At 39.0% G+C, this 14,328-nt stretch overlaps 1 protein-coding gene across 1 annotated transcript in view; it reads left to right on the top strand.

Moving 5' to 3' along the window:
* Window positions 1-11,316, top strand: part of MXI1 (MAX interactor 1, dimerization protein) — a 118,147-nt gene extending 106,831 nt beyond the window's left edge. The window contains exons 9-11 of the mRNA XM_044660178.1: window positions 5,905-6,019; window positions 6,627-6,798; window positions 9,559-11,316. Of these exons, the coding sequence (XP_044516113.1) occupies window positions 5,905-6,019; window positions 6,627-6,798; window positions 9,559-9,722 (451 nt within the window). The 3' untranslated portion in view covers window positions 9,723-11,316. The remainder of the gene's footprint in view (window positions 1-5,904; window positions 6,020-6,626; window positions 6,799-9,558) is intronic.
* The last annotated feature ends 3,012 nt before the right edge of the window (window positions 11,317-14,328 follow it).

Genomic DNA, 14,328 nt, shown 5'->3' on the forward strand with positions numbered 1-14,328 from the left:
AGGAATACCAAAGAACCAAAAAATTGCCTCATAAACCACCATCTTTCTTTGTAAATGAACCTCTGTTTCTGATCCTGAACATTTTTTCCCTACTGTTTAAGTTCAAAGATGATCAAAATATTTGGAGTAGCATCATTATGCCTAAAAAGAGGCAGGCCTCTACTTTAAAAGAAAATGACAAGACTCATGAATCTCCGTCCCCTAAATTCCTTCTGCCCATCTTGGCTGTTCCATTTCCTTGTTTTATATACAGTATATATTTTTTACCAGTGACAGACCCCAACCCACAGCCCTCCTGCCCTCTTATGCAGATACCTTTCCTGAGCAATCTATCATTTGAGCATGAAGGTAAGAAAAAAGATAGCCAGATGGCATTGAAAAATATGCCTTTCTTGACAGTTACAAGCAATGAGATTATGGGAAAGAGTGGAGAGCAGCACCACCTCAAGGGACGATGAGTTTTATTCAGTCATTCCAGTTTTAGAGATCTACCAGGGAGAGATTTTCTAAATTGAAATAATTAGTTTTCTGATTTGGTTCTTCCCAGCATATAGGCACATGATCTCCATTACCTTGGAAGAGCCTATTTACCAAAGTGTGGCATGCATATAAACAAGCATTTTGGAGACCTGCAGGCAGGATTCAGATGGTGACTTTGGAAAATGTGGCTTTCCCCAATTGGCTGCTCTCTTGCATCTGCTACTAAGCCTTATGGTTGTTCAGCTTTCCAAATGCCTGACCTAATTAGGAACACAGAAGAGAGCAAAAATTACATTGGCACAAAGAGTATTACACCCCTCCAGACAAGGATAGAGAAAACATCATCCTCAGCATGGTATAGTGTAAGGAATCCTGGATTTAAAGCCAAATGACCTGGGTTAGAAATCTGTGACAATGGGCAAATCACTTAAATAGGGTCTGTTTCTTCATCTGTAAAATGAAGAATTTAAGAATGAAGACTAGGTCTATAAGCAGAGACTTGATGACCACTCTTAATGGAAATGTAGAGGGAATTATTGTTCAGGTACATGTTGGATTAGATAGTTTCTGAGGGAGGTCCCTTCCAAAACTTAGTTTCTGTGATGCTGACAAGATTATCTCTAAGATTTCTCCCAGTTTAAAGACTTACTACTCATTTTAAAGTATTTAAAAGATATAGTGACTCCACTGCCTTCTGACAGAGTAGTATGTACTTTTACAGCCTTTGTGTACTCTTAAGGCACAATGTATCTTGTGCAGAAAATAGCCATTACACTCCTTATAGAAAAAACCAGTAGATAACAGATAACTGCTTTGGCAACCCTTTTTACCACTTTGAAGACCCAAACTTAACTGTTTACTGTTTCCAGTCATTAACATTGGATTCTAAAAGAGTTTAATTTCAGGCTAATTTTATCTTAATCTCAGGTCTAAAAAGCCTACCCTTCATTCTTGATCACCTGGAATGCCTTTCCTCTCTGTTTATACATCTAAAACCCCATTGCATCTTTAAGACCCAATTAAAGTCTTTTCTAGGAAGCCTTGACCAACTTGCCTCAGCCCACAGTATACTTCTCCCTTTTGTGTATTTATTGATGATTTTTAGGTGGTCCCATTCCATTCCATTTTCTCTTGGCAAATTGCCCCCTGTCTCTCATTCATCTTCAGTCTCTCCCTGGCTGCTTCCTTGTTGCTGAATACCTGTGTCTCCCTCATCCTCAAAAAACCCTTACTTGATACATATCTCTATCAATTCTAACTATTATCCTATTTCTCTTCATCCTTTTTGTGACTAAACTTCTTGAAAGGCCATCTGCAATCAGTGATTCTACTTCCTTTCCTGTCATTCACTTCTTTAACTCTGCAATCTGGTACCAACCTCATCATCCAATTGAAACTGCTTTATCTGAAGTTACCAATGATCTTATTAATCACCAAAGCCAATGACCCTTTCTTAGTCTTCATTCATCTTGACCTCTCTGAGGTTCTTAACACTGTTGATCACCTTTTATCGTCTCTTCTTCTGTGGTTTTCATGACACTTCAGAAAGGGATGAACGCTCTCATTCTCTTGCCAGACCACACCTCCTAACTATAGATATCCCCCAAGACACTGTCCTGGGCCCTTTTTCCCCTCTATACTCTTTCACTTGGTGATCTCATTAACTCCCATGGCTTCAATTATCCCCTCCATCTAGATTATCTACTAATTTAGTCCTAACCTTTCTCCTGACCTCTGGTCTCTCTTTTTCAACTGCTTATTGGACATCTTGTACATTTTAAACTCAAAATGTCTAAAACTGAAACTCATCATCATCTTCCTTCTCCTAAGCCTTCCTTGTGCTTAACTTTCCTGTTACTGTTAAGTGTATCATATCTTCCCAATACCCTTGGCTTACAGCCTAAGTGTCATCCTAAATTCCTCACTCTCATTTCCCTATATTTAATCTGCAGGCCCTTATCACCTCACAATTCAGCTATTGCAATAAACTCCTGGTTGGACTCTGTGACTCAATCTCTCTCCACTTCTGTCCATCCTCCACTCAACTGTCAAATTGGTCTTCCTAAAATGTAGTTCTAATGATATCTCAAACACACACACACACACACACACACGCATACATACACTCCCTTCTTATTCCTTCTATAACCAAATACGAAATCCTGTGTTTGGCACTCATACTCCTTCATAAACTAGCCCAGTGATGGGCAAACTTTTTAAAGAGGGGGCCAAAGGAAAGGAAATGCTCATCTGTCAGTCTGTTTCTAAGGCAACTCTTTCCAAGTTTCACTGTATTGTATCCTACTCATTGTATTCGTCAGATTAGGAATAATGTCACAAGGCTGGATAGAACATTTCAGGGGGCCACATCTGGCCCACGGGCTGTAGTTTGCCCATCACTGAGCCCCTTCCTACCTTTCCAGTCTTCTTACACCTTATTCATCCCCAAGTACTCTGTGATCCAGAGACACTGGCCTCTTTGTTGTTCTTCCCGTCAGATACTCCATTTCCCATCTCTACATTTTCACTGGCCTCCTCGTCTCTTTTCTCTTGGTTTCCTTTACTTCCTTTCAGTCTTAGATAAAATCCACCTTCTACAAGAAGCTTTTCTCAATCATCCTTAATTCTAGAACCTTCCCTCTATTGATTATTTATAATTATCTGTTTCTTTTTTGTATGTAATTATTTGTGTGTTGTCTACTCCATCAGATTATGAACACCTTGAAAGCCAGGATTATTTTTTGCATTTGTATCCCCAGCACTTGGCACATTGCCTGGAATGCTTATTGTCTTGACATATTGGCTATACTACTAGGTGGATGGACACTTGTGTGTGATAGAACTAAGATTAGTCAATACACATTTTTAAGTGTTTTCTATGCACCAGATATTATATGAAAGTATATTTTGAATTCCCAATAAGCTCTTTAAGGATAAAAATTATCTTGCATTTGCTTTATATCACAGTCAGTATCTGCACATGACTATGTACAAACAGTAATACTTTATTAAATACTTGTTAAATTAACAAATTAGTAATAACAAATCACTGATACATCTTAGTTTTTATAATAGCAAATTTAGCATTGGTTATTTATTTTAAGATAGTGTTGTGGTGGTCAAACCAAACAGAATCCTCAGTTGAACTTTTTTCTTTCTTAATATAAAACTACAACCAGAATAAGAAATTATTTTCAAGTCTTTATTGAAACTAGAAGTAAAAAAGACTACCTATGGATAATGCCGGTAGATGAATTGGAACAACTTCAGTCTCCTCTGAAACAAGTTTTTCTTTAGGTTAATATTAGTCATTAATTTAAGTGGTGGCTCAGCGTTTTGGCTTTTTGTAAAGATAATGGTTCATTCTTGGTAGTCTCTTTGGGAGCTTCCATAACTTCACTAATTATTAGCAAGAGAGATGTGGGCCTCTTTCCTTCTCCCTCCAATCAGGTCATAAACCCCTTGTTTGTCAAATGTTATCATCCTAATGATGACTTTAAAGAATTTTCCATTGTGGTTGTTTTTCTTCCAGTAAGAATAGAGATCTTCTATGACCACATGAGCTTCCTTACCTGGGAGATTTTCTATTTAGGTATTGAGTGGAAGGCTTCATGAAGTTGGAGGGTGGGGAGCAGCAGATAAAAGATTATTTATAAGTGTAAGCCAATCATTTAGAGACATTTGCTGATGAGTTGAGGGTTTGTTTGTTTTTTGCAGCCTTGTTCAAATAAAAGACATTCCTTTATTAAAACTGAGTTTGTCAGATTTCCACCTGGAGCCAATTATTAGACTTGAGTTATTGAATTCAGCAGAGTTTGTAATGGAAATACTGACAGATGCTTCAAGATAGTTGAACTAATAGGTGCTGCAAAAATATTGACAGCTTATCAGCCATTAAATCCATGACCTCACTAACCTTAATCATCCTATAATAGAATTGTTTACATATGATGCTTCTTCAACCTGCTAACAATAATTTCACTTAACACTATTTCTGCATGTTTTTTATTTTTCATAAATATATTTTACCAAATACATGTAATAACAATTTTTCACATAAGTTGTCTGAGGTTACATGATCCAAATTGTCTCCTTCCCCCTTCCCAGAGTTGGTAAGCAATCTGATCTGAGTTATACATGTATTATCATGTTTCTGCATAGTTAGATGGCAAGGGGAGAGGTTTAAGTGATTTGGTAAAGCCATTTCTACCCTCTGTGAGGGGAAAATAGATGATGTTCTGCCCTGCTCATGGTAGATGTTACAAGTTCACTTACAGGAGCACTGGTGAGGGACTAAGGATATATGATTTGGAAAATATATTCTTTGACTCTCTCTTTATGTGTAATACTAACTGATAGATTACTTCACATTGGACAGTTGCTCTTGTTGGATGAGATTATGTCTTTGGAGACTAGCCTGACTATAGCTTGTTAGTCCCAGGAAAAAGCAGCTTATCTATCAGGTTCACTGGAGAACCCACCTCAGAATTTCCAATAGAATGTGTGTTTGTGAAACTTGGGGACTTTTTGAAAGTACAAAGGGAGGAGAAAGAAAAGTGGAATGGAAGCTTAAGGTGGTTTCAGGACATTGGATCTAAAGAAGATTCCAAGGCCATATGTTTTATCTTTTCCTATTCCTCCCTGCTAGATCCAGGTTTTTAGTAAAGCATTATAATTAGTTTTGTTTCACTAGAGGAAGGCTGAAATTTTAGAGACAGTTTGCTACAAATTGGTTTTTGATGGACAGTGGGGACTGGGGAACAAAAGAGGCAATAAGGTTTAGTTGTGACGCTAGCCTTGCAGTCAGAAAAATTTAGGTTCAAATCCTGCCCCTGACATTAGCTGAGACACCCTGAACAAATCACTTAACTTCTCTATAACTCAGTTTCTTTATATTTAAAATGATGGGGAGGTAGATTTGACGACTACTTCTCTAAAGCCCCTTCTAGCTCTGTCTATAATCCTGTGAAACTCTTTGTGAAGGGGAGGTTTTACACCTCCATGAGATAACTTTGGTCAGCTGAATGCCCCCACATACATACATTTATTTACTAGCCTTGGGCTTTGAGTAGCCAAGATGACATAGAATTGGTTCAGTGCACTTTCCACTGGACCTGAGGACAAATAAATGACCCACTGATGCCAGAGCTTACCAATAGGAATTAACAGCTTAGAGAAGCTGGAGTTTGTAATATATAATGGTTGGGAAAGGCAAGGACCAAAGCATGGCATGCCTATACTTGCTACTTAGTACTTTTGAACTAGAAAAAGTAAGGGCAAAGTGTGTTTGGAAAGGAAAAAACCCAGACCACTTCTTTTTTGGCAAAGCATCTGTTTCATTGATGTACTCTGCGTGAGGTCACATCAGTGCTGGTTTTTCTTTGAGGCCCATCTCTTTAGTCGACTTTTCTTGGTCTCCCTCAGACGAGCTCATCTGCGCCTGTGTTTGGAACGCTTGAAAGTGCTGATCCCGCTTGGACCAGATTGCACCAGGCACACGACGCTTGGGCTGCTCAACAAAGCCAAAGCACACATCAAGGTAAGAGTGGTGGCCAGAGGCGGCTTCCTCCAAGCACACCTGGTTCTTCAACTCTTCCTTGTGATAGCTATTGGTTAGCATCATTTGCCTAAATGAGTGTGTTGGCAGCTGGCTCAGCCCACTGACCGGCCTTAAGAAGTGGGCCTTTAAAACAACAAGACTACCCACTAAGCAAAAGAGGCTTAGCACAGCCCCCTGTTGTAAGTTGTTTAAACAATGTGGCCATTTGGAGTGCTGCAGTGAGAAAATACCAATTATGTTGCTGCTCGCCAGGAAGGAGAGAAACAAGGCCCTCTAGTGGAGAATGCTCAGACTTGCTGCTCCCCCTCAGTATTTTTCCATGTTCAGCAAGGGAAGCCTCTTGTTCAAGGAGATTACTTACTGACTTCCCCACTTTGTACAAATAGTACATTCATCACACACTCTAAATTAGTGAAAGATAAAGGCCTACATCATTTATGGTGAAAAAAGAGGGAAAAATAGGCCAGTTTTTCTTTTTCTTCCATGGAAGAATTCCTTTTAGATGCTATGTAGGCAATCAGAAAGTACCATGATTTGTTGATGTTCTGTACACAAACATAAATAAAACAATGTGTTATCATTTTAGAAACTTGAAGAGGCTGAGAGAAAGAGCCAGCACCAGCTTGAAAACCTGGAACGAGAACAGAGGTTTCTAAAGCGAAGACTGGAACAGCTGCAAGGCCCTCAGGAGATGGAACGAATACGAATGGACAGCATTGGCTCTACCATTTCTTCAGATCGCTCTGATTCAGAGCGAGGTAGGTAACTTGCATCACCTCCAAAGACACCATTGACTTCTTTAATCCAAGTAAAAACTCAGAGAGTCTAGAGCCATTACTCAAGCAAAGAAGTAAACCTTAGTGACTTCCTTAGAAACAATCAAGAAAAGGTACTGCACTTCCTTTTATTGAAGCTATCCAAGAACACCTTCATGGAGTTGGAGGGGGGGGAGGTGAGGGGTAGAAGAAAAACAAACAGTTGGCTACATTCTCCTGATCTTCCAGTCAGCTGTATCTCCTCCCTTCACAGGCTTCTTCCATACTTTGCTTTCGGGTTTGTTTTTTTTAAACCCTGACCTTCCATCTTAGAATCAATACTAGATATTGGTTCTAAGGCAGAGGAAGGTTAAGGGCTAGGCAACTGGGGTTAAATGACTTGGCCAGGGTCACACAGCTAGGAAGTATCTGAGGTTAGATTTGAACCCAGGCCCTCCCATCCTTAGGCCTGACTCTCTATCCATTAAGTTGCTCCTCTTCCATTCTTTGTTGAAAAAAAAGTTGCTCACCCCAGAGATTCTAGAGATGGGGGGTTGGGGGGGTGGAGGGAGTTAGGTTTGAGAGTCTCAAAACACTGACCTAAGAAAACCTTTAAGTTTTAATGGCAGCAAAGGAAAGAATACCACCTTCTGGAAAAGTTATTAGAATGAGTGAAAAAGTCCTATACTTGAGTAATTTTAGCTATAAAAACATGACTCTACCTGACTGAAGGGTAAAGGGCTAAGCCAGATGAACTCTTGAGAACCCTTCCAATTCCAAGCTCTGTGTTATTCTATAATTCCTTAAGGGGAAGGAATCCTCATAGTCAAGAGTCAAACCATCGACTTCATCCTTATCTTTATCATCAGATATTTTGTTGAGTGCTTATTGCATGTGTTCTTATTCAGCAATCTTCTTTCCTCCTAAGAGGAATTTTTATTGACTTGATAGGAGAAGGGAAAGGGAATAAAGCATATATTAAGCACCTTACAAATATTACTCAAATATTTGAGCCTCACAATAGCCCTATGAGGTAGGTCCCAATTAGGTGCTGTTTGAGATTTGCCGTATGAGGTAGGTCCCAATTAGGGGCTGTTTGAGATTTTATTTCTTTTTCCAACAAAGGGATGAGTTAATTTCTAACTTGGGTCTGTTTGACATAACCTACTAGATAGTCCCCTTATAGTCAATCCTTTATTACAAAGCATAAGCTCAGTGTGCTTCCTATTCTTAGGATTCTTACAGTTAATGGGTTGTTAGCTCCTTGAGGGAAAGAACTCCTACTGTGGTTTCCATTTCTGTCTTTGTCTCCCCAGTACCTGGTCCAATAACATGCATGTGGTAGGTGCTTTACAAATGACGCTTGCTACATTGGACTGGATCAGAGAATGCTAAGCAGCATAAAAAGTACTATGAATGTGGCAAAGGATTATGTTTTGTAGCTTGTTTAGACAGCTGGCTGCATTTTAGAAGCAAACTTCCAAAACTTTTAAAGCAACAAATCCTTGTGAAACTCATTTCATCCTAACCCCTTGGGCTCGGCAGATAGAATTCCATTTTTCCTTCAGTGACTATGACTATTATAATCTGTAGAATTGGGACCAAATTCATAACTTCAGGGCTTGGACTTATTTGTTGGAGAAATGTAAAATCTGAAATGTACTTTGGCCTTGCCCAGCCTTTAAAAAAATGTAAAGTAGCTTTTTCTATGTATACTTATTTATTCAAGCGTATGCGTATGTATGTTCATGGACTTTTTTGTCACGAGTACTTATTTGGGTGGAAGTTCCCATCCATACAAGAAATGCGATTAAAATGAAGACTTTAATATAACACAATAATCTTTAAATTGTTACTCTCTTAATTTCAAGTAGTAGTTGATACAATTAAATTTTAGTAATAATAGCTGAAAGTTGCATAGTACTCTAATGCTTTATTTCATTCGATTCTCAAAGCATCTCTCAGGTATGAGACCATGAATAAGTCTCCCCATTTAACACAAGCATTAGCTCACAGAGGTTCATTAAATTACCTATCATTATATTAGTAAACAACACGGCCATAATTTGAACCCAAGCCTTTTTTTTTTCATCATATCATATTTTGGACATCCATCCCCCAAAGTTTATTATATGATTATGTAATCCATATTAATTACATGATAGATTTAGACCCTGCCTTGTTGAATTGAAATGAATATAGGTTCTTGCCTAGATGCAAACACCATTATATTAAATCTTGGTAGTTAATGATACCCCCTTAGGACTGCTGCCACCAGTAGTCTGGTTGAATATATTTTCCCATTAGCCTATGTTTACTTAAGTTTATACTTTTTTTTTCCTCAAGGCAACTCTGATTAATAAACAACACTGAGAATTAGTTTCTAGTTTGATGCAAAACAGATGTCATTTAACCAGTTGGGGTTGGGATTTTTTAATATTAAGCACTAATTCCCAAATAGACTGAGTGCTTTTGGTGGGAGGTCCAGACGTGCTGGCGTCAAAGGGTTTAGTAAACTTGCTCCCTAAATTGAGACCACCACAATATCCCAGACATTCCCCTTTGCAAAAATATCCCCACGTCACTCCACCCTCGCTCCCTCCTGATTTCCAGAGACATCACGGATAGCAAGCTTATTATGTAACAATTGTTTAGTGCCCGAAAAAGCAATTGCTTTTCCTCTCAGCCCCATTCCTTCTTAAAGGTACCTACGCAGCACACCAGCAAATGCTAATAGTCTTCTTTCCTTTTCCCCTTTGCCAGAGGAGATTGAAGTGGATGTTGAAAGCACAGAGTTCTCCCATGGAGAAGTGGACAATATCAGCACCACCAGCATCAGTGACATAGACGATCACAGCAGCCTGCAGAGTATTGGGAGCGACGAAGGTTATTCCAGTGCCAGTGTCAAACTCTCATTTACCTCCTAGAATCCAGCATGACAAAACAGTGCAGGGCAAATTATTCATTGGGCCAAGCCAACCCAGTTTCTTAAATTGGGTTCATCATGCAGTCTCCTCTTTCAAAAATTATACTTGAACAAAAGGGTCCAACAGGCCTATATATAAGTAGACCTCCCCCAGGAGAACCAACATATTAGTTGTTATTCCTATTGCAAAAATCATAATTTCTAATGGCAGCAGAGAATTCGTGTGAAATGTCCTTGATTTGATTTGGTTGATTTGAAAGAGGACATTGGAGCTTCAACCCTCTCTCTTCTTTTCCAGTTTGCTCACACTGCATTGAATGGACACATTTAAGGACTGGGCTATGGGCCCTTCTTGAGCTTTATGATCCTACAAAAAAAAAAAAATCAAACCAACCCTTAGTAATGAAACAGTAAAACAATCAGGCATTAATTTTGTGTGACTGAGAGCTATTGTAGCTCAGCCCGGGACAGCTTATCATGAAGCCTGTGGATGATCAATTCTTTTTTTAAAGCTCATTTCATGCCCTGCAAAAGGAGAGACTCCCGTGAAGCCTGTTGAAAGGGATCATCACGCAGCTCAGCTTTCTGTTGGACTCCATGCTAAAGCAAGTTCTCCTCCTCCCGCATTGTTAGCACTAGGGCACTGAAGGGACGCTCCTTAGCCCACCCCAGGTGACCGAAGGGAGCCCATTTGGGTCTGGATTGGGGATAGGAAGGCTCGAGCTCCATTCGCCTCCATGTCTGCATGGGCCTGAAGAGTTGTGCCCACAGCATAAGCGGGCCCAGGTCTGAGCCACGGCAGCGTTTTTATTTCCAATTTTGATAAATGTTTGTATGTGTTGAAAAACCAAACTGACATCTTTTTAAAGCTTGTCCATAAGAAACATAGATGTCTTTTATAGTGGAAAAACACATGGGAAAAAATCATCTATTTTGATGCAGCATTTGATAATGATCAAACACCTCACACCTCACTCTTTATAGTGCACAAAATGAATGAGGTCGGGGCTAGGTAGAAAAAAGGTCAGAGCTAATGTTTTTAGTTTCTTTTTAGAATCATTCCCCTTGACCAGCTTTTAACCATTGGATACCTACACTATCATAGTTAACATAGTTAAGTTCAGCATTTGTCTCATGTAAAACTTTGCCTCCATTTCCCTCCGGGCAGTCTCTCTCCCTCCCCGTCCTCACAGTCCATTGTGCAGGTGCTACTGCTCGTATCAAATATTATCAGCAATGTTATTTTCTTCAAGGAGAAATTTTTAGCCTGCACTTTGATGTCTCGTGTTCCCCTTGTCTTGCAGACTACAAAAGTTACCCTGTCGCCCTCCTCTCTCCCTCAACTTCTTCTCTGCCCCTCCTTCCATCTCCCCTTGAAGCCTTCTTGGCTACGTCAACCCTGACATTGTTTGAACTCTGTATACCTTAAGTAATTTAACTACCCCTAATTACTAAAAGAATTACTTTATGATTTTCATAACTTATTGCTGATTTTAATGGGTTGTTAATTTCAGTCCTGTAGATTTATTTTATGTTTTAGGTAGGGCTGGGCAAGAAAAAAAAAAGAAATAAAGACAACCTTATTTAGCAGTGCAGTTGAGTTGTGTGTTAATGTTAGATTATCCTGTATAAGTAGCACTTTAACAACATTCGCCACTCCTGTGTATGAAATGTATTGTGTTCCGCCATCTTGGTCATACATAAGGCCTTAGGATTCACTTGTTCTTCTTGTGCTCTTCTGTGCCTCCAAAAATATTTTACCTTGATTATGTGATATATGAGTGGAAGAAATTCCTGCAAAATTCTTAGTTTTTTTTTTGTTCAAATACTAAAAAACTGCATGTTTTTAAATCTAGAATTCCATTAATATGCTACTTCAGGCACTAGGGCCTTCAAGGAAAATGTGACAAAACAAATATGTTGCTGTGGCCTAAATGAAGTATTTCTGGTTTTATTATTAATCTCATTCATGCCTGGGCTAAATTATTGCTCATTATTTGCTTATTTCTGTCTTTTCTGAGAGGCACAATTTGATGACTGTGTTCACTAACATAGAAATCAAATTGGAGCCATTGACTAAACTTCCATAGCTACTTCTATAACACTGAAATGAGTCACTTAGCCCAGGTTTGAAATTTGTGACATTATTCAAGTGAGCTTGAGATACCACCATCTTGTTGCATGTTCTTCAGTTACAGTCACAAAATGGTGAGCCTGGATGACTATTGTTGGGAACGTAAACTACGGATTTCAACTGCCCCTAGACAACTCCCCTCCCTGGGTTATTTCCCTTTTGGGGGGAAAATTGTATGATGAGAAAAAGTATTAATTTTTTAAGAAGACAAATCAACTTTGAAGATTCAAAAATGAAATTTAATTGTAAGAAATAAAATTGTTAATGAAGACTATCTGAGTGCTTTTTGTACCATGTTTCTCTGGGAAGATAAATCTCTAGAAAGCACTCCTTTCTTTGATAGACATTGACAGATTGCTGCTTCCTCTTGTTCACTCACCTTCTAAATGTGCGTGTGCTGATATTCTATAAAGAAGTCAGGAATTAATGACAGTTTGAATTATCATTGTTGTTTCCAGACCTGGGGTTTAAATAGGTACCTAGACTGACTGACTGATAATAGAACACCACACAACCAGACACGAAATGGTAATGTATCTGATAACCTTAACTGCTGCAGGTCAGGCACAAACCCATCTGTCATTCTCATTATCTGTTCTCCAACTTGCTTCCTAGGGAGCCCTTTTAGTGATGACCTTATCGCTAGCCTTTCCAAATCTATCAGTTCTTCCTCAAGTCACTATTCAGGGCATTCCAAAATCCCTATACAAGGACAGATCTTGGTAGTATAGGGAATGTCCCGTTATGATAAAATGAAAGAGCGGGTTTTTGTAACAGATTTCCATGTGCTCACAGATGGTCTATAGAAACTGTGTTTTTCTTTCATTCACTCACAGTCAAGTCTATGGAAGGGCTCCCATAATCCCCATCCATATAACTCATAGCCACTGTGACCATTTGTATGTTTCATCACAAAAATAGAATAAAAAAAGAGAAAACAGATCTGGGCTATTTCTTTCTGGATACAAAGCATTTATCCCTTAACCAGTTAAGCCTTTTCTCCTGCAAGTAAGTGGTAAGTATTCATCTACTCTACCCCATAACCAAATACCTAAAATAAAATTGCCCATTTTCCAAAACTGCTCACTAAAACAAAGCATCCACAGATCCAGGAGCTTGCAAGAACAGAAAGGTAGAAGATCTCCGAATATTTCTCTCTTCCCCACTGCTCTTCCTGCTATTTGACTGCAGAATCTAAGCTGCAGCTTTGCTTCAAGTCTCCAGGTCTTAAGAGATAGTAAATTAATGTGTCTGCCTATAAATTCTTCCCAAAAAATCTGTGATTTTTATCAGTGTACTTTCTTTACTGATAATCGTCACCACCTTTCCAGGCACTTTAAGCAGATGAGTCTTCACTGATTGCTGTGACTAAGACTCCCTCCTCCCTCTAACCCCCATATCACCTGGTGGCCAACCTCCCGTAATAAGCCTCTCTGAATTTAGCTAGACTGGTTTTAGACAATAGTTACAGTCCGTTGCTCGCCTCAGTCTCAACATCTTGCCAGTCCTCTGCCTTGCCAAACAAAGCATGTGCTTAGGTGCTAAAGCATTTAATAATGTAGGGGCATTTTCACATCAATGAGGTATCAGACAAAATTCTATGACAAGTTTATTCCTAAAAAAATAATTTTAAAGTCATGTGCGATTTATTCTAGAGGTCTGCAGCCTATGTTTCAAAGGCAAATGAGTCACAATGGTGATTTCATTTCCAGTCTAATCCAGGGCCCCAAGGAGAGCATTTTTGTATAGTAGCGGAACTTCTACCTATTAACCATGTGTACTTCTTAAATATTGCTGGCATCGGTCTACAAGTTCAATGTGAAATCTCAGTATATTGTTTCCTAATGGAAGCTCTTAGTACCTGAATAGATACACTAACCAGGAGATGTACATCGACTGCCATATGAGTAGAATTTTAGATGAAATGCCATATTGTCTTGAGACTGTATCAAGGCTTTTGAGGATTCTTGAGATTTTATCAGAATAAATTTAAATTGCCAATAAAAAAAAAAAGCTTACCTGTCTGGCATAAAGATGGTCTACTACAGAAAGGATTTCCTTGTGGTACTGGGTTTTGACTCCTTTTAAATATGAAATGTGTGACTGGGAGTCTGACTCCTATTAAACAGGAGATATGGCACCTGGATGTGTGTCCTTGATGAAATGATACTGGTCCTGCTCTTTGCTGTAGTCAGGCATTTCAGTCATATCTGATGACTCTCTGTGACCTCATTTGAGGTTTTCTTGGCAGAGATACTGGAATTGTTTGCCATTTCCTTCTTCAACTCATTTTACAGATGAGGAAACTGAGGCAAAAAGGGTTAGGTGACTTGCTCAGGAAGGTGAGTCTTCCTGACTTAAGGCTCAGTACTTTATCCACTATGCCACTTAACTTCAGTCTAGCTCTGTTCTGCAGTAATGAGATTCTGATTACTAATTTTATGTGGCAGTGATTTTAAAATTGGTGTTTGGG

Source organism: Gracilinanus agilis, chromosome 2, assembly GCF_016433145.1.
Source record: "Gracilinanus agilis isolate LMUSP501 chromosome 2, AgileGrace, whole genome shotgun sequence".
In the NCBI taxonomy this organism is placed as follows: Eukaryota; Metazoa; Chordata; class Mammalia; order Didelphimorphia; family Didelphidae; genus Gracilinanus; species Gracilinanus agilis.